This window comes from Suillus discolor (assembly GCF_016758755.1).
Source record: "Suillus discolor strain FC423 chromosome Unknown F5147scaffold_44, whole genome shotgun sequence".
NCBI classification, from domain to species: Eukaryota; Fungi; Basidiomycota; class Agaricomycetes; order Boletales; family Suillaceae; genus Suillus; species Suillus discolor.
The window spans coordinates 147,479-171,889 of record NW_024541291.1 but is presented as its reverse complement, the minus strand read 5'-3'; the positions used below and the strand labels follow the sequence as shown (position 1 = coordinate 171,889).

General features: G+C 47.7%; 8 protein-coding genes across 8 annotated transcripts; 4 read left to right on the top strand and 4 right to left on the bottom strand.

Moving 5' to 3' along the window:
• Positions 1-151: 151 nt before the first annotated feature.
• On the bottom strand, positions 152-1,531 carry F5147DRAFT_838537 (uncharacterized protein). The gene is made up of 3 exons (XM_041444164.1): positions 988-1,531; positions 702-932; positions 152-652 (listed from the first exon to the last, which is right to left on the bottom strand). Exons 1-3 carry the CDS (start codon positions 1,382-1,384, stop codon positions 594-596), a joined length of 687 nt encoding a protein of 228 aa, XP_041290522.1. The 5' UTR covers positions 1,385-1,531; the 3' UTR covers positions 152-593.
• Positions 1,532-3,963: 2,432 nt separating this feature from the next.
• Positions 3,964-5,190, bottom strand: F5147DRAFT_279338 (uncharacterized protein). The gene is made up of 7 exons (XM_041429012.1): positions 4,985-5,190; positions 4,813-4,928; positions 4,615-4,755; positions 4,483-4,560; positions 4,277-4,432; positions 4,090-4,220; positions 3,964-4,022 (listed from the first exon to the last, which is right to left on the bottom strand). Exons 1-6 carry the CDS (start codon positions 5,124-5,126, stop codon positions 4,179-4,181), a joined length of 675 nt encoding a protein of 224 aa, XP_041290521.1. The 5' UTR covers positions 5,127-5,190; the 3' UTR covers positions 3,964-4,022; positions 4,090-4,178.
• A 1,848-nt stretch (positions 5,191-7,038) lies between these two features.
• On the bottom strand, positions 7,039-9,431 carry F5147DRAFT_838534 (FAD binding domain-containing protein). The gene is made up of 12 exons (XM_041444163.1): positions 9,323-9,431; positions 9,147-9,266; positions 8,926-9,084; positions 8,670-8,871; positions 8,511-8,617; positions 8,422-8,456; positions 8,199-8,375; positions 8,091-8,146; positions 8,028-8,037; positions 7,951-7,975; positions 7,874-7,900; positions 7,039-7,820 (listed from the first exon to the last, which is right to left on the bottom strand). The coding sequence occupies exons 1-12, from the start codon at positions 9,350-9,352 to the stop codon at positions 7,131-7,133; spliced, it is 1,638 nt and encodes a 545-aa protein (XP_041290520.1). The 5' UTR covers positions 9,353-9,431; the 3' UTR covers positions 7,039-7,130.
• Positions 9,432-10,484: 1,053 nt separating this feature from the next.
• Positions 10,485-11,760, bottom strand: F5147DRAFT_279254 (uncharacterized protein). The gene is made up of 6 exons (XM_041429011.1): positions 11,641-11,760; positions 11,416-11,525; positions 11,129-11,326; positions 10,902-11,039; positions 10,736-10,772; positions 10,485-10,684 (listed from the first exon to the last, which is right to left on the bottom strand). The coding sequence occupies exons 1-6, from the start codon at positions 11,686-11,688 to the stop codon at positions 10,613-10,615; spliced, it is 603 nt and encodes a 200-aa protein (XP_041290519.1). The 5' UTR covers positions 11,689-11,760; the 3' UTR covers positions 10,485-10,612.
• Positions 11,761-13,049: 1,289 nt separating this feature from the next.
• Positions 13,050-13,944, top strand: F5147DRAFT_279221 (uncharacterized protein). The gene is made up of 2 exons (XM_041429010.1): positions 13,050-13,288; positions 13,344-13,944. The coding sequence occupies exons 1-2, from the start codon at positions 13,262-13,264 to the stop codon at positions 13,905-13,907; spliced, it is 591 nt and encodes a 196-aa protein (XP_041290518.1). The 5' UTR covers positions 13,050-13,261; the 3' UTR covers positions 13,908-13,944.
• A 2,183-nt stretch (positions 13,945-16,127) lies between these two features.
• F5147DRAFT_580485 (uncharacterized protein) lies at positions 16,128-16,611 on the top strand (the record flags this gene model as incomplete). The annotated part of the gene is made up of 2 exons (XM_041431547.1): positions 16,128-16,313; positions 16,363-16,611. Coding segments are annotated over 2 exons (435 nt in total), but the record flags the coding sequence as incomplete, so codon positions are not given.
• A 983-nt stretch (positions 16,612-17,594) lies between these two features.
• Positions 17,595-18,510, top strand: F5147DRAFT_279180 (uncharacterized protein). Its single transcript, XM_041429009.1, has one exon. The coding sequence runs from the start codon at positions 17,692-17,694 to the stop codon at positions 18,457-18,459; it is 768 nt and encodes a 255-aa protein (XP_041290516.1). The 5' UTR covers positions 17,595-17,691; the 3' UTR covers positions 18,460-18,510.
• Positions 18,511-20,789: 2,279 nt separating this feature from the next.
• Positions 20,790-23,055, top strand: F5147DRAFT_279157 (uncharacterized protein). The gene is made up of 2 exons (XM_041429008.1): positions 20,790-22,621; positions 22,679-23,055. Exon 1 carries the CDS (start codon positions 21,006-21,008, stop codon positions 22,602-22,604), a length of 1,599 nt encoding a protein of 532 aa, XP_041290515.1. The 5' UTR covers positions 20,790-21,005; the 3' UTR covers positions 22,605-22,621; positions 22,679-23,055.
• The last annotated feature ends 1,356 nt before the right edge of the window (positions 23,056-24,411 follow it).

Sequence of the window (24,411 nt, the reverse complement as noted above, 5' to 3'; positions counted from 1 at the left end):
ACGGCACTCACTTTCACATAAGCAATCACCCCTTGCTTCATACACGTTCGTCTTTGATTGATCATAATTCTCCGTTTTGGCAATCAGCGTATTTCTCCTCGGACAACGATTCATTCTCTCTAGTAAGACTGAAGTCAGTTGGATCTCGTATTTACGGTTCTACTTACATTTCCCCAACTATTGTGCCTTTCCCGTTCCTAGTCCAAGCTTCTTCATGGGAGTAAGAAAAGTTACACATCTCATCAGATGATCTGTCAAAACGCTCACGAGATACTTCATGGCGCTGACTGGACGGCTTTAACCTTACAGCTCTCCTCCTTACCCCACCCCAAAGAGTAAACCCCGTTCGGCTATAGATCGCTGAAAGTGGATCACCTCAAACTCTGTTTCATCATAATCAGGATATTGTTCCTCGCGATCCTCGTGGTTCCTTTCCTTTTCCTTCACGCCACTGGTGTTTTCATAACATTTATAGATATATAAACACGTATGTCCTGTTCATATTTTCAGTGAATTCAGTCGTCGAACAGAGTATACCGAACACACTCAGCTTCTTGTCATCCATCCTTCATCTGTATTCCCCTTCGACCTTGTTAAAGCATAAAACTACCCGTCAGCACAAAGAGGCTGTGTGCCTGAGTCCACGTGCGATCTAAGGATGGACATAAGTCAACGTTTAGGTGAGCACGAACCAGGCTTACCTTCCGAGTCAGACTTGGAATGCTCTGGCTCGGATTGCTCTGACTTAATCCGCTTTGCAACCCACCTCATGGGGCTACAGACGCAACACCGAAGAGACGCCAGCACAGACAATACACCTTTAGCAAGCAGGTGAAGGAGGCGAAACAAAGGTGAGAGGAAGAAAAAAGGCATGAGAAGGAAGCGAAAGAAACGAAGGAAGTCATTTTCAGGTGCAGTCTCAGACTCATTTTCTAAAGACGTGTATAGTGAGTTGTGAGACACAGAGCTCCTGAAAGCACAACTCACCTTCAGACTTCCAGTCCAGACGAACATTAGGATACTTCGATTTCTCGAACTGTTTCGTGACTTGATTAGCGCTGAATAGCTGACGCATAGCCCATGTGACCATCAGTTCAGGAGGGATCAATGCCCTTATTATGATGCCAAGTCGTCGCATCTGGATACCCGTATAACTGTCCTTAGGATTCGGAATGTTAGGGTGAATGGCACTGTATGTGCACGCAAAAAGAGTGAGAACGGAGCTGGAGATGATGGTCCATAGGGTTCTAGTCGTCAACGATGGGGCTCGAAAACGGTCGCTGATACTGATATCTGAATCTGCTGTATCCAGTGTTGTAGGTGCAGCTTGGATTGCTCCTAGGCCAACGAGAAAGAGGAAGAGGCAGATAAGTAGCAAGCGCATCAGTGGACGGGTGTATCGTATGCATCCTGTTCACTATTTGTATTTACTAGCGGGCGTCGATTCAAAGGAGCACGATGTTGATTAGGCCTAGCGCTCTTGTCTGATGTTTGCAACATGGCACCTGGGCTAAGCGGATGGGAAGTAATGATCCGTGTAAGTAAGCAAATTTGACTCGGAATGTCGATCATAGCGAACCGAACCAGTGCAGCCGATTTGATATTGGTAAGACAACGGTTGCACGGTTCATGTCAATTCTTTGTTCGAACTTCGATACCTTTGGTTTGCAGCTGCAGTCCTGACTGGCAGTAACTGCGTCCCGTCGGGTCCTTCTGATGTTTCATTCCAAGCTGGCGGCCATGGTGAGTTGTAGTGCTTGCCTTGTACTAAACATTACTAATGTCCAACTCTGGATTCACTTGAATGTGAAGTACCGACACCGGCGTGTGTCCATTCCTAGCTTGCACTATCATTACGCAAGAGATATCAAAGCCTGGCAATGATTCAGTCACATCAGCACATGCCTTCAACTTGGCAACCGATGCTTGATTATTTTAATCGTGTCATGCTTCCAGCTGCTATAATTCTACCCGGTGAGCCTTTATATAACCTTTATCAAGAGCACAGCCAGACTCTCTTAGCGTAGTGAGACTTGTAATATTTTCAAAGTGCATCTCACTCGAAGCAATTCATATCATAACTCACATGTGATTCAGTCGTGGTGCAACTGACTTGTCGACTTCCTAGATCAAGTCAGACCAGGATCTTATAGGTCGACCAGATCATCCTCCGTTGCTTCGAGACTGCGGCGCATTCGTTGCACACATGCAAGGGGATTTGCAATCGATATCTCTCGCACAGTGAAAGTATGCATAGCTATCTCGAATAACCGATGAAATATTGTGCTGATTGCGATTTTTCAAGGGTTGGGCGCTCAGACAACAAGAACCGGCCCGGCCATGCTGCCCTCTTACTGCACGGCATCCCATTCTTGTACTAGCTTGCCTCAGCAACCGAGTGGGGCCGTCAGCATGCCCCATCAAATGTTTGTATATAATTTCACCATGTTAAACTCATCTCATCTTCGAAGCAATTGCGCGCCTGAAACGGCCTGATGGGGTACGTCTCAAATAAGGGCACTGGGGTTCCTAAAATGTCATGTCCTGCATCGGGCTATCTTGAGCTCGATATAGACAGCTGACACCCCCTGAGACATCCAGGGTATTCTACTTAATGAACCACACCTTGTCAGCGTGTTACTTATTGGCACCTCAAGTCGATCACTACGGGATCGAAGGCTCGCTGGCGCTTCAAGGTCCCAACTAAACGTGTACATGCACTTATGAGCGTCTGTTCTCATAGCGTCTACGATAAGCACCCCTCGCAATCCGAGGGCAGTTGTCAGTGATGGCCCGAGCCTAACACATGTTCAGCTGCAAGATCTTCTCTTCGGCCAATTGTTGTCAAACTGGGTCGTTGGTTCAGCGAGCAGAATTTCCAGCTGATAAATGACTCTTCTTTCTTAGCGGTCCTGAACCGTTCATTGGCACGGTGTTAGTCTCGCGACTCTTGTGCGCGTTTCATGCATATATCAATGACTAACCGTAACAGTAACTGTCTAGGCTTGCTTCGGTATGTAGATTTGCCGGTCCTTGTGACTCATCATGTCGAAGACAATTCAAGAGTTCTCGCCGAATGAGATGGAAGTCGAGCAGAAAGGCCGTAACAACGCGTGCACGTACAACATCGAAATATTTGCGCCATGTACTTGGTTGAGGAATCAGCTCCTCGGCGGTGTCTGAGTCTGTGCCGCTCCAGCATATACTGTATGCGTTATCTTCAGGTTCTGTTAACCAAAGTATAGTGGGTTTGAGGCTATGCCAAAATGCAGTGGGCAGAGAATGATACTGATCCTCGAGACTATCAGCAAGGCGTCTCCCAAGTGTCAGCTTCCAGTGAAAGGAGGGATTCGGAATGACTCATCGATTGTCCAAGACTCCATGCTAGGTGGCCAGGGGACGCGGATAATCCACAACCTGTGTGCCCTGGCAGATGATTGACACTTTGGCAAGTCAAGAACGTAAATTTGTCACATGCGAGGCAGGACGCCAGGTGTCATGGCTGTCCTGGAGACTCGTCATTGGGAGATGGGTCACCGGTAAGCTTATGGCGTTGTGCGAGGAGAGAGAAACTGAGATAGGCGGACGATGTGCAAGGAAGAGGCTAAGCAGATATGATGAGCTCCTCGTGTGCCCACATGGATATCATCCGTTTCATCTGAATCTACAAACCCCGCATGTCCTCTTCATCCTCGCCAAGTGGTGTCAGCAGAACTTTAAAAGGCGATTCAAATGAGGAAAAGGGCTTCGCAGGTGATATGGGACGACAGAGAGTTGGGGGCTTTCATAGGATACACGCATCTTTACTTCCCTGAATTTGGTCGATAATACACTGCACTCGATGTCAATGTAGACGACAGATTTCAGTAGGGAGGGTAACTTCCTGTCGCCCGTTCTCGAAGGGGTAGAGGGTGTAGATGGTGCGAGAGATAACCATCTGAGCCCTTGTACCTGTGCGGGGGAAGGGTCGTGTGTAGTGGGTGCTGATTCATAGCACTTTTGGATAGCCTTTGGGGTGGCGGCTAGTTGGAAGACGCGGCACGGGGAGATGAATGGCAAGGAGAAAGTTAGGGAACACAAGCAACACACCAGGAAGTGGCAAAACGGACACATGTATACGCCCTGTATTGACATGTAATCCTACTACTATGGGTGTAGATTGACTGGTAAAACTTTTTTCACGAAACAAGTACTGGGTCAGACGCAGCAAGACAAGACTTCTAACGGCAATGTCGTCAACGCAGTGTTACAAAAGATAGACATCTAAAACACTGACCGAACAAGCAATAATAAAGTATCGGAGGCAATGCATTTTCGTCTGCCTAGTACTTTGGTTATCAACGTCAATTCTATAGTAATAAAGATAGTTGTCCAATTGATAATCGGTGAGGTTGGTGAAGTCGTTGTTCGTGCGTAAAGGCGGCAATTCGAACTATCGAGAACATGTTATTAATGTGAACAAGAGAAGATAAACATACTAACGTGCTCTGGGTCTTTATCCTCACGGTCCCATGAGATCGGAATCTGGTCATACAATTGTAAGTCGTTGAAAGAATGATTCTTGTCATATTGTTAACATGAGCAATTGTTATCAAAGTATCGAAATTATCACACCCAGTGTGTACTTTCAACCGGTGACTGCTTGGGGTAGCCGGACCTCTGTCGACACTCACTTACTTGGGAATCAGAGTCGAGCCGTCGCTCCAGACCGTGAGTCCCGGAATTATCCACCACCCGAACCAATGTTTCATTCATCTGGTCGAGCCTTCTAAGGATGGGTTCAATGGCATCCGAGATGACATGAGACTCTACATTTCCACCTGTCCTAGCCGTGGCTGCGCTACACACCTTGTGTAGATACAGCTGCGCTTTCGCGAGGTCGTCAACAGTGGCCACACGGTAGTCCCGGCACAGTTTTCTCTTGAATGCTATGGGCGTTTTATGTATTTAGTGGCTCAGGCCGCTACTGCGGAACACAACTTACAGGGAGGGCTAAAAAGCTCCTTCACCTTCTCAAGGAAGACAATTGCATGTACGATGTCTTGACTGGTTGGTGGATCTGAAGGAGGCAATGGTCGCTTGATTTGAGATAACGACTTTGAGAAGAGTGGTACTTGGATCGACATTGTTACTAAGAGGAGACTTGGTTAGGAGGTTATATACACACACTGAGTGGTGCATCACATGATCGCCTTCCGCATAGGAGCAAATGGTCCTGCTTATCAAAGCGGACTGTGCATTTTGTACATCATGGTAGTGAAAGAACAGAGCCGAGCGCACACCGAATCCCAACTAAACGTGCGCGTGAATGTAGCATCTATCATAAGCATCCTTCATTGTCCGATAGCAGTTGACAGTGACGACCAGGCCTAATACATGTCCAATGGCAGGATTGTGTCGTTCGTTTAGCTAGCAGCTGATTACGACTCTTCTTTCTTAGCGATCCTGCAGCGGCGGTCATTGTTGTTAGTTTTGTGCATGCTTCGTGCATATCATATAATTATTGACTGTAATCGTCTACGCTTCGTTCGGCATGTAGATTTCCCAGTCCTGGTGACTCACTAGTCAAGGATGATTCCTCGAGCTGAACAAATGGGTTCCTATAAAATTATTTCGTTGCGCATCCCATCACATCGAACAAGAATTCATACCTTCGTTTTCCAACACCAGGATGCCCTTTCCTGGGTACCGCTGGTTGGTCTGGACAACATGAGAGCAATACCTTCCCCAGTATTCTGGTGTGTACTGCCATCGAGATGTTGAAACTCTGGCAGCGGTCAGCAGATGTACAAATATTGTTTCGTTCATAGTGGTTGTGAAACAATTTATGTACCTAGCTTCATCACAAGCCCATCAGTTCTAAAATTGGGCCGAGGACTAGAGAAAGGATATCAAGCCGAGCGGGTTTGTCTCTGTAACTGAGACAAAGACAGAGATAATCAGTAGCGGTATAATTGTTGAGGCACACACGTACTCATCAATGTGTTCTCTGGTCTTGATCGATGTCTTCTTCTGCGTTGTCCGCCAGGAAGGATCTAAACAAGTGCGATGAGCCCCTCATGCGCCTATGTATACATACTCTGTATCAGCTTATAGAAACTCGAATCAACCCTCAACGCTATCCGAACACTTCTATATCATTTACATATCCAACATCCCAACGAAAAGGAAAGACATATGCGCTTACCTTTCATGTCTGTCTTCTCATTCATTAGCATCCTCGCAAACCTGGTTCTTGAATTCTCCTTTAAGCCTTCAGTGCCTCCACAGCCGTAGATTGAAAGACGTGCTTCACCAAAGACGACAAGGAAAACTGCCAGTGCAAACGCTTTGATACCAGAGGCATCAGCATAGGTATTACTAGACAGATCCTCCACGCACTTTAAGTTCAAGGAACACAATTTCTGCATTCTGAGCACTGATTTCTGAGTAATAGAGATGAACGCTACAACATCGGGTCGCGTCCAAAGTCAAACGTTACTGTCTCATCGTCGATTGGGAGTGCTGCCACCTGTTCGTTCATCAGACAAAACAGAATGATCTCGTTGCCGTCCATGTCGGGTTCGTTCATATGCATGAAAATTGAAATAATGATGTGTTGACTCTGTTGAGTAAGTCCAAGGAAGACTTTGGTTTGTTCGTTTTGCGTTATGCCACCACACATCGTGCAGGTCATGTGATCGCGTCATCCTGAGTCGATTCTCGAAACAATATTATTCATGACAATGATCATGGCCAGGCGATGCTACGAGTACTCATAGCATCACGTGAATACAACTAGAAAATACAAGTACAAGTACCATAATCAAGAACTACAAGTGCGGCACCAAAGTGGTCCATCACTGTAGTAGGCGCGCACGTCCAGCTTTCCATACTTTGCTGTAGGTTCTGTGCGTCTGTAAAAAATTGTATAGGATTGTACAAGTTTATACAGGCACCTACTAGTTTGCTGATGTAGCGACCCGCACAAAAGTGTCATGCACATTGGTGTGTGGTTCTTGGTCGATCGTATCGCTTTTATTTCCTCATTTTCAGTTGCAAATATGATCCACTACATTGCATGACTCGGACCTATACAGGAATGATCTGTGCTTGTAAAAATAGTAAGTAAAGAACGAATATTCCGATCACTACGCATCCAAAAATATTTTTGAGAAATACTTCTTCACGCCTTCTGCACCATGAACTATCGCCCCAATCACTCCGTCCGGCCGTATCACAAACACCTTCATCTGGCCAGCTTCTACGAGGTAAGCCGAATAGGCATAGCCGTCCCGATCAACAAGAATGAGGTCAGGGGATGTGACAGGCGTCACTGATGCCGATGATGGCAGAACGACTGCCGATCGTACGACACTTTTGTCGTATGCCTCCAGTGCACCCAAGATCGGGGTAGCATCAGCGAGACTCGGTGCAAATACAAGCATTGTGTGGTACCAAGGTCTGTACAGACCGAAAAGCGTCGTCGTGTCGGGCTCTGCGCCCCCCACCTGCAACATATTGGGCGCATCAGGCGCCCTATCCCCAGCTTCCAGATGCCCCTCATCAAGCACACCATATGCGTTGATAGGCTTCCTCTCAGCTGAAGTAATAAATTCATCGAGTACGATGGTGCTGAATCGGTAGTTGATCCCGAGCATGTAGAGGATGGGATTTCGTCCGGCTGACAGGTCCCCAGACGTTGTGGCCTTGTTGAGAATCGAGGTGGTCACCTCGAGCATCTCGGAGATCACAGGCAAACGCTCGGCGCTGTATGTCTCGAGAAGAGATTTGTCGGCGAGCCCTTTCTGGACGAGCGCAAGCTTCCATCCTAGATTGAACTAGTGTAGGACGCGGTCAGTCATAACATACATGCTGCATCTACCCGACTTACTGCATCTTGTACACCTGAATTGAGTCCCTGTCCATAGACAAATAAGCAAGTGTTAGCAACAATCGGATCAATCATACCTGACCACCCGTTGGGCTGTGGACACTTGGATGTGTTAGCAACAATTTACAAAGAGGACACTCAAAGATAGACATACTGAGCAGCATCTAGGACGACATGTATGAGTACAGCCACACACATCTGAAACAGAACTACATACCACCCGCAACGAACACTCGACCCTCGCTGAACTTATTCACCATCCGGATATTGGCCCTGGAACAAATTGATGAATGTGCATCAACACAGACAGGAACACAAAACGTACCGAAAGTCGCTCATCCAGACCACCTTCTTGAATGTAATCTCCGTTGGTATTAACGACGCGATGGTCTCAAAGACAAGCTCTTCGCTTTCAGCTATCTTCGTGAGATCTAGTTCACGGCCGTAAAGGTAAAATTGCCAGCCATCCTCGCCAATTTCATCCGTTGCACGCAATGAGAGGCTGCATACCGTCAATATACACATCTCCAAGCCTCAAGTGAACATACCCTCGTTCATTAAAGTTTCCAAACAGGTGCCAATGCTTCAAGACTGGTTTAGAATAGTTTTTCATCGAATTTGTAGAAACCGGACATACCACTCTATCCAGGCCAACGCCCGTCAAACGGATATCCCCAGTCACAAGCCGGGTATCGTCTCTACTCTCACCCAAAAATGTGAGTCCAACTTGCTTTCGCACTATGCCTGCAAAAGCACCTTCAGTCTCGTTCATTCAAGGGATTAAACTGTGCCTCACTTTTAGCACCGTCAGCACCGATGACCCACTTCGTATCAAAAGTCTCTGATATGCCGTTCTTTGCTAGAATAGCAGTGACGCCCTCATCGCGCTGTTCGAATGAGCGCAGTTCGGTGCCCATCTCAACAGAACAAGAAAACTTCTCTAGATGGCGTCGCAGAATCACATCTAGGAGCTGTTGACCCATCAATTTGGGGGCATGCTAAAAAAAAATCGAATCAGCATGAAGGTTTGATTAAGCGACAGTGTTACCCACGAATGGTATGGCTGGAGTAGGTTCCAGATGCGAGAACATCGATGAGCCTTTCAAAGGTTCCAACGTCCCGGGCTTGTACGAACGGCTGGGAAGGGCTGATTTTCCCAGACTATTGACTTCTGAAACGTCCAGGAAGTTGTAGACTTCGAGGGAGCGTGGCTACACAGAGCATGTATTCAATGAGATTACGGGATCATGTGACAAGTAGATGTGCGACAAACCCACATTCCAGCACCACGCTGTCCAATGCGGGGGTGATGGTCTTTCTCGATGATGCGGACTGGGATACCGTTTTGAAGGAGCGTCAACGCTGCTATCAGACCCACTGGCCCAGCACCAACCTTATGGCAAGGAATTCAGCTGAGATGCAAACATGTATCATAAGTAGGTCACTTACGACTAGTACGGGAGGATGAACAGAATTCATATATAACGCTCGAGACACTGGCAGGAAGATTGGTTAGTATGGATTCAAAGGATTTAGATCAGCAGGTCCTTATAACATCATGATGGGAACGGGGCTGGGTGCTGTGATAATGACTTGTCATTCAGCTCTGGCCGCCGAGTTGTGTATGAATAGTATTCTTACAAAACAACTTACCCATCAACGACGATTTCAGTCACTTGATGACTCTTGGCGTTACTCTTGTACATACGGCACTCACTTTCACATAAGCAATCACGCCTTGCTTCATACACGTTCGTCTTTGATTGATCATAATTCTCCGTTTTGGCAATCAGCGTATTTCCCCTCGGACAATGATTCAATCTCCCTAGTAAGACTGAAGTCAGCTGGATCTCGTATTTACGGTTCTACTTACATTTCCCTGACTATTGTGCCTTTCCCGATACTAGTCCAAGCTTCTTCATGGGAGTAAGAAAAGTTACACATCAGATGACTTGTCAAAACGCTCACGAGATACTTCATGACGCTGACTGGACGGCTTTAACCTTACAGTTCTCCTCCTTACCCCGCCACAAAGAGTATACAACCCTGTTCGGCTATAGATCGCTGAAAGTGGATCGCCTCACTCTTTTTCATCCTAATCAGGATATTTTTTCATCGTGACCCTCGTGGTTCCTTTCCTTTTCCTTCACGCCACTCGTGCTTTCATAACATCTATATTTCCCATATATATATAAACATGCATGTTCTGTTCATATTTTCAGTGAATCCAGTCATCGAACAAAATATACCGAACATACTCAGCTTCTTGTCAACTTCCATCCATGTCATCTGTATTCCCCTTCGAACTTGTCAGCATTCGAGCGATACACGTTGTATCTGCTCTACACAGGGACCGGCCTCATTGATGATGGAGCAATCCTTTCGCTCACTGAACATTGGTGGTCTGAGTTGCATTGAACACCAGGGTCCGAAGATTTCAACTAGACTCATACATACGACGCATGGCCTAGATACTTGGCTTGCAAATTGCGTTGGTGATATCATCGCATCATCCAATATCTCCTAAGTGCTATCGCGACTTACCTTTCAATATTGGTGTAAGATTCGTTGACCTGGGAGACGCATGTTCGAAGTGTCACCTCCTTGCGGAATCAGATATCATGATGTTGAACGTCGCCAATCGAGATGACTGTTGCTATTTCGGGCACGCGCCGTCACCATACGTGAAAGAAGCAATACGAGTCTGCTGTGTAAAGGCCCTCTCTCCTCCGGGAAATTCTACTCCCGTTGTATGACAGCTAATAGCCCAAGACCTCCGAGAAGTGCGTATTTAAGTTGCGGGAAATCATTCTATGTAGCATGATCAGCGTTATTGGGCATGAACAAGAAATGCATGCTCACCATGGCAATCGTCACGTAGCCAATGTACGGAAGAAACCTGGGGATGAAGTGTGAGTGAAGTAGAGGCGTGGTTAGAAGATTGAGTGGGAAAAGAGACGTGTCAGGTTGCGCAAGTTGTGCCTCGAAACAGGAAGGAAAAAATGTGAAAAATGTGAAAAACACGTACCCGCGAACTTTGCCAATGATATGTCTTCGGTCGAGCCACTCAAGGCCCCGGTAGAGGTCAATGTCATCGACATGATTGTTGTCGCCTTTTGTGAGCATCAATTGATGTTCCCCTGGAGGGAGTTTGAGTTTGGCTAATCTGGGGTGGGGTATAGTTGTAGTCAGTCATCGGATTTCATCGACTTAACCCCCGCAACAAACCACGTACGGCACACTGAAGACACTCACCTGTTGTTGACGATGCGGTTCTCCGTAGAATTGTCAAATGGGATGAAAACATCCCGGGTCTCCAGGACGCGGTGCACGATGGGTATTTCGGCGCCAGGGATCCTGTATACTGTTATATCACCCGTATGGTAGCGTTGGCCTGGGGGGTTCGTAAGAAAAAGAAGGTCGCCACGGTAAAACGCCGGTTCCATTGAGCCACTGTAGATATAATATACGGGATCCAGTTTAGGGTGGGGAGAAATGGAGGTCTCAGGTTGAATACGTGATTGAGCGAGGATGATACACACCTGAGGACAACGACGATTGGAGATTCTGTGTTCAGAATCAGGCCAAGGCCTTTCCATAGCATGAGGCCAGATGCAATGACAGAGGCGAAGTTGAGAATTTGGAGCAGAAACTGAAGGAATAGAGAATGATAGAAGCATATGGGGTCACGTCAAGGACACGTCGGCACAAATGAAACAAAAGAAAAGTCAGTATTCTGCAGAGTGATTGAAAATGCTAGGACACACGTGTCGGAATCCTAGTCGACGGAACGTCTCGAGCTCATCTGAGAACATCAGGAATAGAAATGACTGGACGAATGATAATATGGTGGACTAGACTGGTAACTGGTCTTTACTACGTCTGAGATGTTAAACTTGTCCATGGTTATATAAGCTGGTCACGAGCCTAATGGTAGGCGATACTTAATCATTACTAGATACGGTCATCTGAGCATACTAGGCCGACCGCATCCTGTACTTAGCACTCCTGTCCACCGTCTCCTAGGATAGGGTGCAGTGAGGTTGAGCAGAGGGACGTTAGTAAAGCAGTTTCGAACCTTGCGAAAGGCTCTCATCAGAGGGCTTGGCCGCTGCCCCTACTGCTTGTACTTCTAGTTCTACATAGGCACGCTCCTTCTTAAGCCTAATAAATTAGGACTACATAATCTGTGCATGTGATTGCACACCCTGTGATTTTAGATGGCGAAATATAAAAATTCAAAATTCAAAACTTTACTCATGATCATGTTGAAACTCGTCAATGTTTGTTTTCGCTTGTTATTATCTCGGACATACTATATCATATCATTGTCTACGGTTGTTTACACCTCAGCGGTTCTTTCATTAACGCTGAGGTATGTATTGTGTTTGTCTGCACGCTCGTTGTCTCTTACGATTATTTGTCTTTAGACTCGTCTACTAGGTACTGTCAATGCATAGCGGTGCTTTCATTAACGCTGAGACTCGTCTACTAGCTTCACATTTCTACATGTCAGTGGACCAATGACCTATCTACGGAGAAGTATACCCAATATGGGGGAAAGACTCAAATGCAGACACGAGCTTATGTCTAGGCCTTAAACCCTAAGAACATCTAGCCAGCGGCCAGAAGACGGCTCTTTCGGTCCTGGCTGCCAGACCAGCTGTCACTGCCCTGGTAAAGCGCCAACCAACCAACATCATCAAATGCCAGATCCGAGTGTTCTCGAGTTTGTGCACTGTCGGTGTCACACTGCCTTTTTCGAGTCTGGCAGGGGAGTGAGCGCGGTCCGCAGGACCCTCTGTCACGGCGAAAGAGAGCCACGAACCAGCAGCTTGAAATACTCCTCAATTTGTCCAAAGTCTTGCAGAAGTTTATTCGTACCTTCTGCGCTCGATACGATGTCAATACCACTACGAACGGACCTCGAATCTCCCCATCTCGACAATGCAGCTGTCACTTGACGCTCAAAATTCAAAATGATAATGCATGCTTACACTTCTTCTCCCCCCTTCGCACATATTTATCTTTCGGTCTCGAGCTCCGATCCTGTAGTTCATTTAACTTATCTATGAATCTCAAAGAACTTGAAGGTGATCACATCTCTGGTACAATAATAACTTTACTCCTCTGCACTTTCTCAATTCGTCTTTCCCCTCCTAGAGATCCCAATACTTGTTACCGATGAAGGATTGATAACGGCATCTTTGGTGCATGCAGACATCACAAAAAGAATCGAGTTACGATAATCCCAGATAAGCTGATAGGTGTAATCTGTATTGAACGATTCACAGTGAATTCGGTGATGTGCATGATGCTTCCTAGAACCTGGGTATAAAAGAGGAATGCCTTTCACCCCATCATAGTTTGTCCCATTGCACCTTCAACATGGCGTTGGTCTGGGGTGGATTCATAGTACGGAGTTACGGACATCTAATCGTCTATTCTCACAGCTGACATTGGAATACAGGCTATCTCAGTAGCAATCACTGCTATTTTGTACAGTGAAGTTGCCAGCGACGATACTAGACCGATTCCAGTCAGCACCGTGCCTGTGGGGGCAATCGGCTGGACACAGGATAGCATCAGCAGTTGTGTATACAATATCACCCTTCAGAGCCAAGTCGAGATTCGAGCTGTGGTCAACGCTGCGCTGAATGATCCACGAGGCGCCCTTGCCTACATGAGAGAGCATTTCCCTGATCCCATCCGCGTCTTCGATTCAGGCGCAAACGGAACCCTTTCCATCGACAATCGTCGGCTCGCGATATACCGCATGGTCGTGCCTTCCGGCACCCAGATCCCAGTCAGGGTGTTGACTCGAGAGCAAGCGGGTCAAGCACTCTTGCGGAATCCAGATGCGGCAAACGCCCAAGCCGCGTCCGCTGCCCTGCATAGACGTTACACCACTCTGGATGGAGGTTACTCTATCTTGATCAGAGGTCCAGAAGGTGCTAGGATCTCTGAAGGGTGTTTCACGAACTCGCCGTTTATGGTATGTCGTTCCAACTTTCTCATGGATCGGTTCCGCTGACACTAGTCACGGTGTAGAAGGCAGATACGCCGTGTTTCTGCATGGCTCGAGAGTTGTAATATACTGCGCCTCTTCAAGCGCTTGATTGTGCTGTCTTGTAAGTACTGTTAGCTATCTTGAATTGCCCTGTGAAGTCTTTGAAATTCGAGTTCATATCGTTTTCCCACCATGTGCTAAAACGACGTATCTTTGAAGCTATGCGTGGGGTCGACGTGTGTGACAACTGCAGGTCGTGATCGCATTTTTAGGGTTGCGTGCAGCTAGGTCTTCAAGTTGACATGGAACTCCTCACCTTTCGACTTGCCAACAGCCGCGCTAGTCCACCACACGGAATTGACCTTATCCCTTTCGGTGCATGCGTAGTGTTTCTGACCTAGAATTCCATCGAGGTACAGCAAAGCTGTGAGAGAGACAGCTCTCAGCGTGGCATGCTCACCCTAGCATCCGGAAAGTTATTGTTCCTCTTTCGGGAGTATCGTAGTATATCCTGGATCGGCCGAGCTTATCACGAATGTCGTTCAAGATGAAATGCAGTGGCGAAGTGCAACCGGGAGGGAAGGACTTCGAACGACGATGAACTTACTGAAGCAGGCTTTCCCTGATCTGCGCTATCTTGTACTTTTCTTCGCGAAGCCTCTACTATGCGAGTCATCCTATCTAGTTTTCTATCTATGTTGTTATTAACGATATACTTGCTTGGGCTTTCATTCTTTTGGGGCAACGTGGCCGATGATGAATCAAGTGCAGATATGTATATACAAGGCAGGTTCAGATTCTGGGGATCATCCACTGTGAAGTCCTGCCATCCAGGTGCAACCAATTTGCTGACGCAATAGCGCTTGCAAGTTTTGCCCACATTAATACATTTTCATGAGTATAAAAGTAAGCAGCGTTGGCGTTGGAGAGGCATTTTGAATGCCCACAAATGCCGTGGACGCATGGTAATTAAATGGTAATGATTAGAATTAGAGGAATGTTCGAACTCCACCCGCGACATGATGCAAAGTAAGTGACAAAGGGGTCGAATGATGAACCCCAGTGAAAACTCGACCTACGCTTTGTTGAAGTGAGTATGAGTAATTTCATCCAGAATGTATTGACTCACTGGCATGGTAGCCTTTCTACGTAAATCAGTGGGCCCTGAGCAGTGAGATTGAATGAGCTACAGTGAGCCATGACTCTACTTTCTCACTGGGCCAGTGTGATTGATGGCACCGCATGTAAATAGTTCGTTGTGCAATGTCGGAAGTGCTTACTTCTGGACGAACTTTACTGCTGCTCAAGCAGTGAAGACCTTGGAGCAGAGGAACATCTTGAGCACTTGAACGCATGATATATGGAGTATTTATAATTCGTTGTAAGCTTGCAGAATACTTATTAATGTCTCGCATGCAGTGACATGATGCCATGCACTCAACATCGAGAGAGACTTTACTAATGAGGTGGACAATGTCGACTCGTGGTTAGCCATACGCAGCAAAATTTATGAAGTACAGTCCGAGAGAAAACCTGCCAGATGCATGTTGTAAACGTCCAAGTTGCCTAGCAGAATAACAAGCTGTGAATGATCCAGAGGTTTTAGCTATGTGCAGCAGAAATCGGAACTCGGACCCAGGTGCTGGACGTAAAAACTTGAACGAATGATGATTGCAACAAAGTAGTACAGCTGTGTGAGTTGTTTCCTACCATATGTAAGATGTGGGGTGCATTATATTGTTGGGAGTAGGGAACTCGATAGTATCATGACGTTGAGAGATGAAGTCTGTAGCTTACGTAAGATGGAGCAGAGAGTAATTTCCAGCGCAATCATGATTGATGCGCGGAGCAGTTGGCTTCTTCATAGTACACCGGTCATACTTAGGACACCTTACGATTATGATCGGTACAAATGTCAACGTTTCAGCATTCACACTTGCCGTACAACAACTGCATATGTAACGACTACTATTTCTGAATCTCCCACCCTTCCCCCACCTCTATGTCCACCCCAGACTATCACACACAACCTGTTGATGCTGGCATCCGAGCAAGCAAGTGAGTAGCGAGCTAGACTGGACTGAGTCTATGTGTAACCCATGTGGGCTTCAAGCCTGAGGGATGCAATCAAGCCGCATATAGCGAGCGAGGAACCTGCCGCGCTTATCGAGGGAGGACCTGCTAAGGATGTGTAAGTATTGTTTGATAATTGGTACGCCGGGATAATGAATCAGAGATCTGACTATGTTGGATCAAAGGTTTAAAGCCGATGAACAGGTCCTCAACGCTGCTCAAGGGCTTCCTGTAGCTCAAGAACGTGACAAAGGAGACGATTCAAAGTTTTGGACGATGTACGACCAAGTTTCGAAAGAGTACGATGATACCTTCCTCTCACGAGGGAATGGCGATATGAACATCATCTTAACTTTTGTGCGATCATTTATATACTTGCCTATGCAGATTCTAACAGGTGAACAAGGCTGGTTTATTCTCGGCCGTCAACTCTACCTTCATTGTCGGAATGCAGCCTAACCCAGGCGAAACTACCAATGTCCTCTTGCTACAGCTAATCCAAATCGCAGCTGCCCCAAATATTGTGCATGATATCAGCAATCTTTCCTCGTCCACGGGGTATCCTTCTTCCACTGTCTGGATGCAAGCACTCGCATATGCCAGTCTCGCGTTTAGCGTCTTGGCTGCGTTTGGGGCTGTGATGGGAAAGCAATGGCTCAACGCTTATAAGGCAGCTCGCGGGCAGGGGTCTCTGGAGGAACGCTGCATGCAGAGGCAGAAGAAACTGGATGGATTAGAGCGTTTTCACCTCCAGACCGTCTTGCAGACGTTCCTCATCCTCCTCCAGATCTCGCTACTGCTGTTTGGTTTGTCCCTCTGCGCCAACGTGTGGATCCAGCAAAAGACGATATCTAGCGTCATTATCTGCACCATGGCGTCTGGTATCTTTTTCTATGCAAGTACCATCCTCTTGTCAAGGTTGTATCCAGACAGTCCTTTCCAAACCCCAGGATCTGAGATGGTGGGAGCTATCTACAAAAAATCTCTAGCTGTCTGCGAGCATTTCCTTCCATACAGATGGGACATATCCAACACATGGGACACATCGACTGTGACTCCTGATGACACACCCATCAAATTGTCCGCTATACGCTGGATATTAAACATATCCACGAACCTGGAATTCTTCGAGGCTGCAGCTGGGATGGTACCTCACGTGCAATGGCCGCAAGATTTCGATACTTCCGTAATCTATACACGCTTCCGTGATAACTTCGAGGCGTGTCTTGACATGGAGGAAGCATTTGTGAAGTATGTTAAAGCCATGGCCCATTTTTGCAGCCAGTCGCTGGAAATCCCTCGATACCTTCGTTGGAAACCCAGACATACCCAAGATCATTGGGGAGGCAAGAGCCGGTTTATTCGCGATGCGTTCATGGACAGCCGTAACGCCTGCCTGCAGTTCATGAGTACACAACAAGAGGACATTCGACAGAAGCATCAGGCTGACGCACGCACCGCTCTCAGAACGATGGTTGTCCATGGGCGTTCCGATTGGTTTTCACTTCCGGACGATGAGCGCTTGATTTGGTTTGGTGATCTGCGCTGGTGCCACGGTGACGGACGCATACCCAGCTGTGGAGATTTTGACTGGCTCATCGGTTACCTAGCAGGTGAAGCAGGTCAAAAAGGAGACGATGAAACAGAAGGTGATGCTCTGCTCGCACTGAGTGCCATGCACGGACTAGGGAGCTCTTTCAAATGACGTTCCTACATCACGGCGCTTATCCGCTGTATGGGCCCCACCAGACCCCACCGCGTCCGGCATGCTGCGCTGAGAGCTGTTTCTGACGCTCGAGCAGACCTGGCTTCTATTACAAGTGGCTCGATGCCACAGGGTGTGGATACAGGACTCCTAGATGAGCTTTCTCGCGCTCTTTTCACTGTCGTATATCCAAATGATGACCAGCCAATCCACGACAATAGTCGTCCCAATGCCTCTTTCCACTACACTCGAGACTGCTGCTATGCCCGCCTCATATTTGCCTTGGCAATGAACGACGAGTGGCATGAACGTCTGACCCGTGATGGACATCTCACGCGGTGCACTTCTCTAGTCAATCAAGCCCTTGAACACGAGCCATGGGTTCTCAGATGCTACCTTGCTGGAATCTTCGCATTTACTGATCCCTCAGACAAGGCTCTTCCTCTTAGCCCTGTCCAAAAGAAGTGGCGGTTATGCGTCAGGACAATGTGGAGAGAGCTACCGACATCCTTCTCGATTGACGTACTGCCAGACCTCGTGACAGTGACTAGGCAGCATCTGCGAGGGGATAACGGTGTTCCGGACAATGAGCTGTTGGATCTCGCTAGAGATGTGCATCAGGCTGTGGAATCGTTGGAGTGGAAACAGGCAGCATGGGCGTGTCTGGGGATATGTTCACAGGCTGACTTTGATGCTGTGCTACGCGTTGTGCAGGCCTTGGATGTCGAACTTTGTCAGGTGATTGAGAACCCAGAGACTTCGCAAGGGGACAGCGGTCCAGGCTCTTCTGGGTCTTGAAGGAAATGATTGTTACTGGTTGTACTTATATTATGTGTTTGTTACGCAGCTGCATAGCATTGAATTGGTACCCACCGTATCCTTTACTTATGACATGTAATTTTACGCTGGGGTTGATATGATACATTTCTTCCTTCGAGTTGCACATGTTGTATAGTGTACTGCTTTCCTTGGATTGACTTTTGTAACGCAGACTGCTAAGTGCTTGGCAGGTTCCAAATGAAACCGGCCGATGCGTTCAATGTCGAGTTGCCATGAGTACTCCCATCGGATTCTCGAACCAGACGTTCTATGTCCTATAGTAATTTCCAGAAGGTGCAGTGTGGTTTTCAACTCCGCTTGTAAGTTAGCCGCTCATGCATCTTTCGGGTACTCACTACGCTATGATCACCTTACTTATCGTTCTGAAACTTCTAGAGCAATATTAATGGCCCCGACCCAAACGGCCATCAAACTGATCTCTGCCAGCAGGAACTTCCCCACTAGCTTTCTTGTATGTTTCATATCCTCGAGCCCCAGCCCATTATCTTGTACGAACAGCGCTAATAGAAGTTGCACCTGGAGCGACGACACAAACACGTACCCACTGGCAGTGGGCTGCCGCGTTTCACTTTACTATCATGATTATCCGTGCCATCGCACATCATGAGTACCTGTCCGGAATGACCCGCGACGCCAATGGAAAATGCTCAGAAAGAGTTAAACTCATGGTTATACTTGCATCGGAGGCCGCTAGACTTTAGTACTAGGTCCCGAGATTCTGATATGTAGGTTTCGTCCATCCGCAAATGTCGATGAGTAGTGCGATCTTTGCCCAATGCCGGGCGATGACTTTGATAACGTCTTCGATGGTCTGACACATTCACAGGCTATTCATGCAGTGATTGGTTGCACGTTCGAAGCCCGGCGCCCATCGCTCGTAGTTGGTCAAACCACTGTTGCGCCATGGGGTTGCAAGAAGTCAGGAAGCGCGTATGGTTCACTAGCATCAGTAGTATTGGCGGCCGCACGCCAGAATTTGAGGATGCCTGCTGGTTAAACCCAATCCGTCTGTATTAGGCCAGGCTGGTCACGAGCCTAGCTGCCCCCCTGGATTGGGGTTGTTTGAAGTTGCTGCGGAGCCTTCTTGAGCTCCAAAAGTAACTATAGAATTAGACGCCTTAGCGCCCTTTGGTTCCCTTTTTTTGTTCTTCCCATGAGAATGCCACATGTCTGCTTCATTTCGTTGTTCTTTTTCTTATCTCGAGCGTTTCAATCGGCCTTCAGAGTCCAAAGTTTTATGTGACTCGTGACGTACTGATCGAAAATGACGATAACTGAGGAACATCGAAGAAGCCGCAGATTCCAGAAGAAACGTTATATATTGCACGGACGGGATTTTGCCATATTGGCAGGGCCGTGCTTGTGCTGAAATAAATCTTTTACATCTTCCCGTTGTACGCCCCGTCGCTTTTCTTTCTGCTTTCTCCTCCATGACAATTGCACTCTCGTCGGCTTTCGAAGTTCACTGATACTATATCTTCCACTCATCATTCCTCCTTCAGAATCCCCGTTCAATTAATCAGCGCCCTCCTGTCGGTCCCGGGCCCGCATTTCGGTTAAAATTCTTGGCAATTGTAAGCATTTTAGTTTTGAAATACGCGCCTGGCATAAAGCTCTCGTTTACCGGCTTGTTTTTTTCTACAGTCGTTCGCCCTCGTTCGACCTCATCATGACTGGCATTCCAACTCCACCACGCTCACGAACCAGGACGGCAGATTTCTCAGACATCTTCCGCAGCTCGCATGGTTCGCGTCAGCTTCCCAAAACTGGCGCTCTTACAGACACCCCATCCGAAGAAAAGCCCAAGTCTAGGCGCTCTATGCTGCCCTTCCTCGGAAGGAAGAAGACCGAGCGACCATTTGCTTCATCTTCAGCTTTGCCTAGAAAGTCTACCAACTCTCCTTCGGGATCCGGCAAAGAGTGAGTTTTTCATCTGGTTTAGGTTGATGATCGAACGTGTCGTTCAGTCAAGGAACGATCTCTCGTTGATGGGCCAAACGGGGATGAGTTGGTCTACAATGTCGGCATATATGCTTATATATCTGCTCATCGTACATCCGACTATACATAGAAACAAGGCGTATAAGTCACAGTCCTGACTGTAAATTCACTTTTTTGCCAAAACCATTGTTTGCTTTTTATATGAAATACTGATCGCATATCGCTGTAGGCTCTTGACAACTGTAGATGGTTCTCCGTCCCACAAAAGGCTTCCTTCTACCCTTCCTCCATTGAACGTGTCGCCGCCGTCATTGGGCTCCAAATTTGCCGCCCATTTCTCTCCTTTACGATCTCCTAGCAAAACTCTCAAGGCACGATACTCTTCATCGTACAAGTCAACAAACACCCCTCCCACTCATTCGTCCGCCACTCTCTCCCTCTCTGTAGCTGATTGTCATGCTACTTCCCTCGAATCTCACAGCTCCAGCACTGTAAACAGCCGATCCACCACACCAAAACCGCTTGTTCAACCCCCTACAGAAAACGCTCCTTACTACGAACTGATGGATGATTTTTCTGATTTGTTTACACTTCCAGAGCATCCTTCAAAACCGACCAAGTCTGCTCAAAAAGCTTCTACCCTGCCACCCGTTGTTGTCAACGCTGCGAACAGTTCAAAAAAGTGTGCGGAACCCAGTTCTGTTACACCTTTAACACCCGCTAGTCCCACTCCTCCATCAACCCCTCGCCTCCAATTCCCCATCCCTCCTTCGAATTTTGGCCTCACTTCGATGGCGAGCGAGAAGTCATCTTCTCGATATTCGCAGGGATCATCTAAAACAGAGCCAACCACTCCTTCAAGCAAACACTCTAGTAGCAGCCTTAAGCTGCCAGCCACGAGCCCTCAACATCGCTTCTCGATATCTCGTGGACGTCGGAGCGACCGCGTTGGTACCGCCGGTGTTCCTTCCGAAGATGAAAGCGATCGTGCTCGCGCATTCAGTCTTTCGGGAAGCGATACAGATGCGTCTCGTGCTACAGACAGTAGTGTGCGTAGCAGGAGAGTTAGACATCACAGCACATTGCCAAAGGCATCGGCTATGAAGCGACCCGCTCCTTTGCAGCGTGCGCCCTCTTCCTCAGAGAAATTATCCAGCGGCCCTCCTCCTTCTGCCCCCCTACCTTCGCCACCGCTCTCAGCTCGGTTTGCACCCAGGCTACCGATAAACTCGTTGCCAGTTACCCCTACCGACAATGCTTCCTTCAACTCGACTGTTCACTCCCCGGGTATAGTGCCACGACCGCGAGCTAACACTGTATCGGCAGCGACCTCGCTGAGTTCGGCTAGGCTTGCGGCGTGGATGGCTCCTAGACCGAGCCCACAAAACAAACACGCCCCTGCAGATCCTCAGCTACTCGCATCCGAGGATGACCTCAGGAATGCGCTTGCCTTACAGAATAGAAAGTATGCTCAACTTCAAGAATATGCCGTCACTATAACCAAGAAATTTGAGGACGAAAAGGCATCCATGTCCAAGACCATTCAGATGCTGGAGCGAGAGATCCGAAAAAAGGTCAGAGAGATAGAGGGTTTGCGCTGGCTCGTCATACACAATGGTGGTGCAGACGATATTGATGCGGCGGAGAGCCTGGCACGAGCTTCTTTGATCACGTTGGATGATGGAAATGGAACCGACGCTGCGTGGGTCATGGATTCAACGCGTGGTGAGACTCCGTCCCAGAGCGCACGTCCACCGACAACAAACGCGTCTGTTGGCTCTCGTAGAGGACTTGGCCTTGATTATCTGGACCAATCTAGCCCGTCTGGGGCATCCCTGGAACCACCCTTTCCAGAACTTGGCATTGTTGCCTCTGCCTCGTCTTCGCATTCTTCTCTGTGTCTTCCGATGCTGGCTTCATCGACGACCTCATCTTTATCAGCCATCCCGGAACAGCAGGGAGAGACCAGCCGAGCGGAACGTCAACAGACGAAAGGAGAACGGCGTGCTTCTCGGGCCCTACGTCGGATCTCATCGTCATCGATGTCGTCAGTGACATCTGGAGCACTTATGGCACATCCTCTGCCGACCGATCACACGCTCGACCCTCAGTCTAGCATGGAAAACGTACTGGAGAAGCTGCGTCCGTTTCGAAACACTTGATCCGGCCAATCTTTATGGTATGTACGATATCATAACGTATTTTATTTATGGAATCCCTGACGGATCATATCTAGCAGCTTACCCGCTTGCCATTGCATGATCGCATCAGCTATTCGCGCTTTCAAACCATGTTGCGGGCTTAGACGCCTTCGACAGCTTCCCGTTCCTTCCAATTGCTTAGTTAATTCACCTCACTTCATGGACTTATTCGCATCACCGCAATTTACAACTACAAGTCTACATTTCATCTGCCAGGACGTCCAGGAAACTTGGATACCTCGCATCGTCGTTCACTCATTCATATTCGCATTTGCATTTGCATCCTTGGTATATCATTTGATATTTACCACAGTCGTTATCGTCACAATTCTTTCCTTTACATACCTCTGATCAGCATAAGCTCATACCATCTCTTCGGTCGTGCACCACAACTTATTTATTTGAAGGGCATAATGGAAGCCAAAATAATTATTTTGCTTGGTCAGAAGCCGTTATGAACGCCGTCGCCCTTCCGAAAGGTATGTGTATTCTATTCCTATCGCATAAGATTGCAGGCGTCGTTTCCATCGTAAGTAGCTGCTATAATTGAACACGTGAGTACCGTAGATTCAGAGCCCGATAAGGTGTACCTGTGATACTTCGCATAACGTTCCTATCGCCTGATTCGCTTCCTAGGATGTCGCATCCGGGGGTGAGGTGAGCCGTACAACCGAACTGAGGCTGAGGCTGGCGACTCCTGGTACCGTATTTGATTGAAGGATCAAACCGAAATCCTCTGCCGTTACGGTTAGATAGTTAACGTTCCAGGACTCGGATAAGGTTGAGTGACATGCGGGGCATTATGTCATGCAAAAATTCGATGTCCAATCGGATATAATAATTCAAAAATAAAACTGCATGCGGCTGTAGGAGATGATGCGTCGCTAGTACTGGGCTTCAAAGGCTGTGGTAGCGGGTCGTATGCGTTTGCGATCACTGCCACAATTTGATCTTGAAGGCGGTGAGATGCAGGCTCAGTTGGTGGTGTAGATTCAACTTGAGTGACCTGGGAAATAAAAGAGACCAACAGGGAGATATGGACTGTGCCTTTGATGATGAAAGAGAAGTGCGTACAGCGCGTGGAGAGCCAAGCTGACATGGAACTATTCGTCCTATCAAATGTGCCTGTGCTACATATAAATCAGCGTCTGACCGCCGGCGCTCATAAAACCGTGAATTCTCATGGTCATAGATGGGACTGGACAGACGGGCGGGTCGTGCGGCGTATTAGCGTCATACGATTTACGCGCACTCGCAGATGGGATATAGATGATTACACCGGGTTCAAGCTGTGTTAGATGATCAAGGAGGCCATGCAAAGCAGGCGACATAATGTGATCTCCAGACAAAACAAATAGGGACAAACATTTATGCCTTGATGCTTTGATGTGCAACTGCCAAAGGTTGCTATGAATGCCGGAATGTACTCAAATGTACCAGCGTTTCTTTTGCTCCACCTCCTACATCTTTCTTGTCCCCACGATCTAGACAATCGCGGTTCCGCGTACCCGTGGGCAATATTCCTACAGTTCGTCGAGTCTAATCTTGTTTAGGTATATCTACCAGGTCGCGACACCCCTTGGCAGTCTAACCTGGAGGCCATATAGAACGAGGGAGGATGATCCTCACAAATTTCATGCGAAAGAATATGAAACGGAGGACGAAGGTGACAAAATCTTCTGGCATAGTATCTCCTCCACCGCTGCACCAGTCGCCTACCTCATCTCCACCCGCTCCTCCAGAAGAGATCTTCGATATCCATGAGAAG

Bases quoted from the DNA above. Each gene is read 5' to 3' on its own strand.
- F5147DRAFT_838537 (XM_041444164.1), bottom strand. From the start codon at position 1,384: ATGCGCTTGCTACTTATCTGCCTCTTCCTCTTTCTCGTTGGCCTAGGA. The intron at 933-987 runs GTGAGTTGTGCT...ACACGTCTTTAG, and splicing joins TCTGGACTGGAAGTCTGAAG to AAAATGAGTCTGAGACTGCA. The intron at 653-701 runs GTAAGCCTGGTT...GTCCATCCTTAG, and splicing joins TTCCAAGTCTGACTCGGAAG to ATCGCACGTGGACTCAGGCA.
- F5147DRAFT_279338 (XM_041429012.1), bottom strand. From the start codon at position 5,126: ATGTCGATCCAAGTACCACTCTTCTCAAAGTCGTTATCTCAAATCAAG. The intron at 4,561-4,614 runs GTGTGATAATTT...CAATATGACAAG, and splicing joins CGGTTGAAAGTACACACTGG to AATCATTCTTTCAACGACTT. The intron at 4,433-4,482 runs GTTAGTATGTTT...TGTTCTCGATAG, and splicing joins AGGATAAAGACCCAGAGCAC to TTCGAATTGCCGCCTTTACG.
- F5147DRAFT_838534 (XM_041444163.1), bottom strand. From the start codon at position 9,352: ATGAATTCTGTTCATCCTCCCGTACTAGTC. The intron at 9,085-9,146 runs GTTTGTCGCACA...TGCTCTGTGTAG, and splicing joins AGCGTGGTGCTGGAATGTGG to CCACGCTCCCTCGAAGTCTA. The intron at 7,821-7,873 runs GTAAGTCGGGTA...GTCCTACACTAG, and splicing joins ATTCAGGTGTACAAGATGCA to TTCAATCTAGGATGGAAGCT.
- F5147DRAFT_279254 (XM_041429011.1), bottom strand. From the start codon at position 11,688: ATGTTCTCAGATGAGCTCGAGACGTTCCGTCGACTAGGATTCCGACAC. The intron at 11,526-11,640 runs GTGTGTCCTAGC...CTATTCCTTCAG, and splicing joins GTCGACTAGGATTCCGACAC to TTTCTGCTCCAAATTCTCAA. The intron at 11,327-11,415 runs GTGTGTATCATC...TTATATCTACAG, and splicing joins CCAATCGTCGTTGTCCTCAG to TGGCTCAATGGAACCGGCGT.
- F5147DRAFT_279221 (XM_041429010.1), top strand. From the start codon at position 13,262: ATGGCGTTGGTCTGGGGTGGATTCATA. The intron at 13,289-13,343 runs GTACGGAGTTAC...ATTGGAATACAG, and splicing joins TGGTCTGGGGTGGATTCATA to GCTATCTCAGTAGCAATCAC.
- F5147DRAFT_279180 (XM_041429009.1), top strand. From the start codon at position 17,692: ATGGGCCCCACCAGACCCCACCGCGTCCGGCATGCTGCGCTGAGAGCT.
- F5147DRAFT_279157 (XM_041429008.1), top strand. From the start codon at position 21,006: ATGGATGATTTTTCTGATTTGTTTACACTTCCAGAGCATCCTTCAAAA.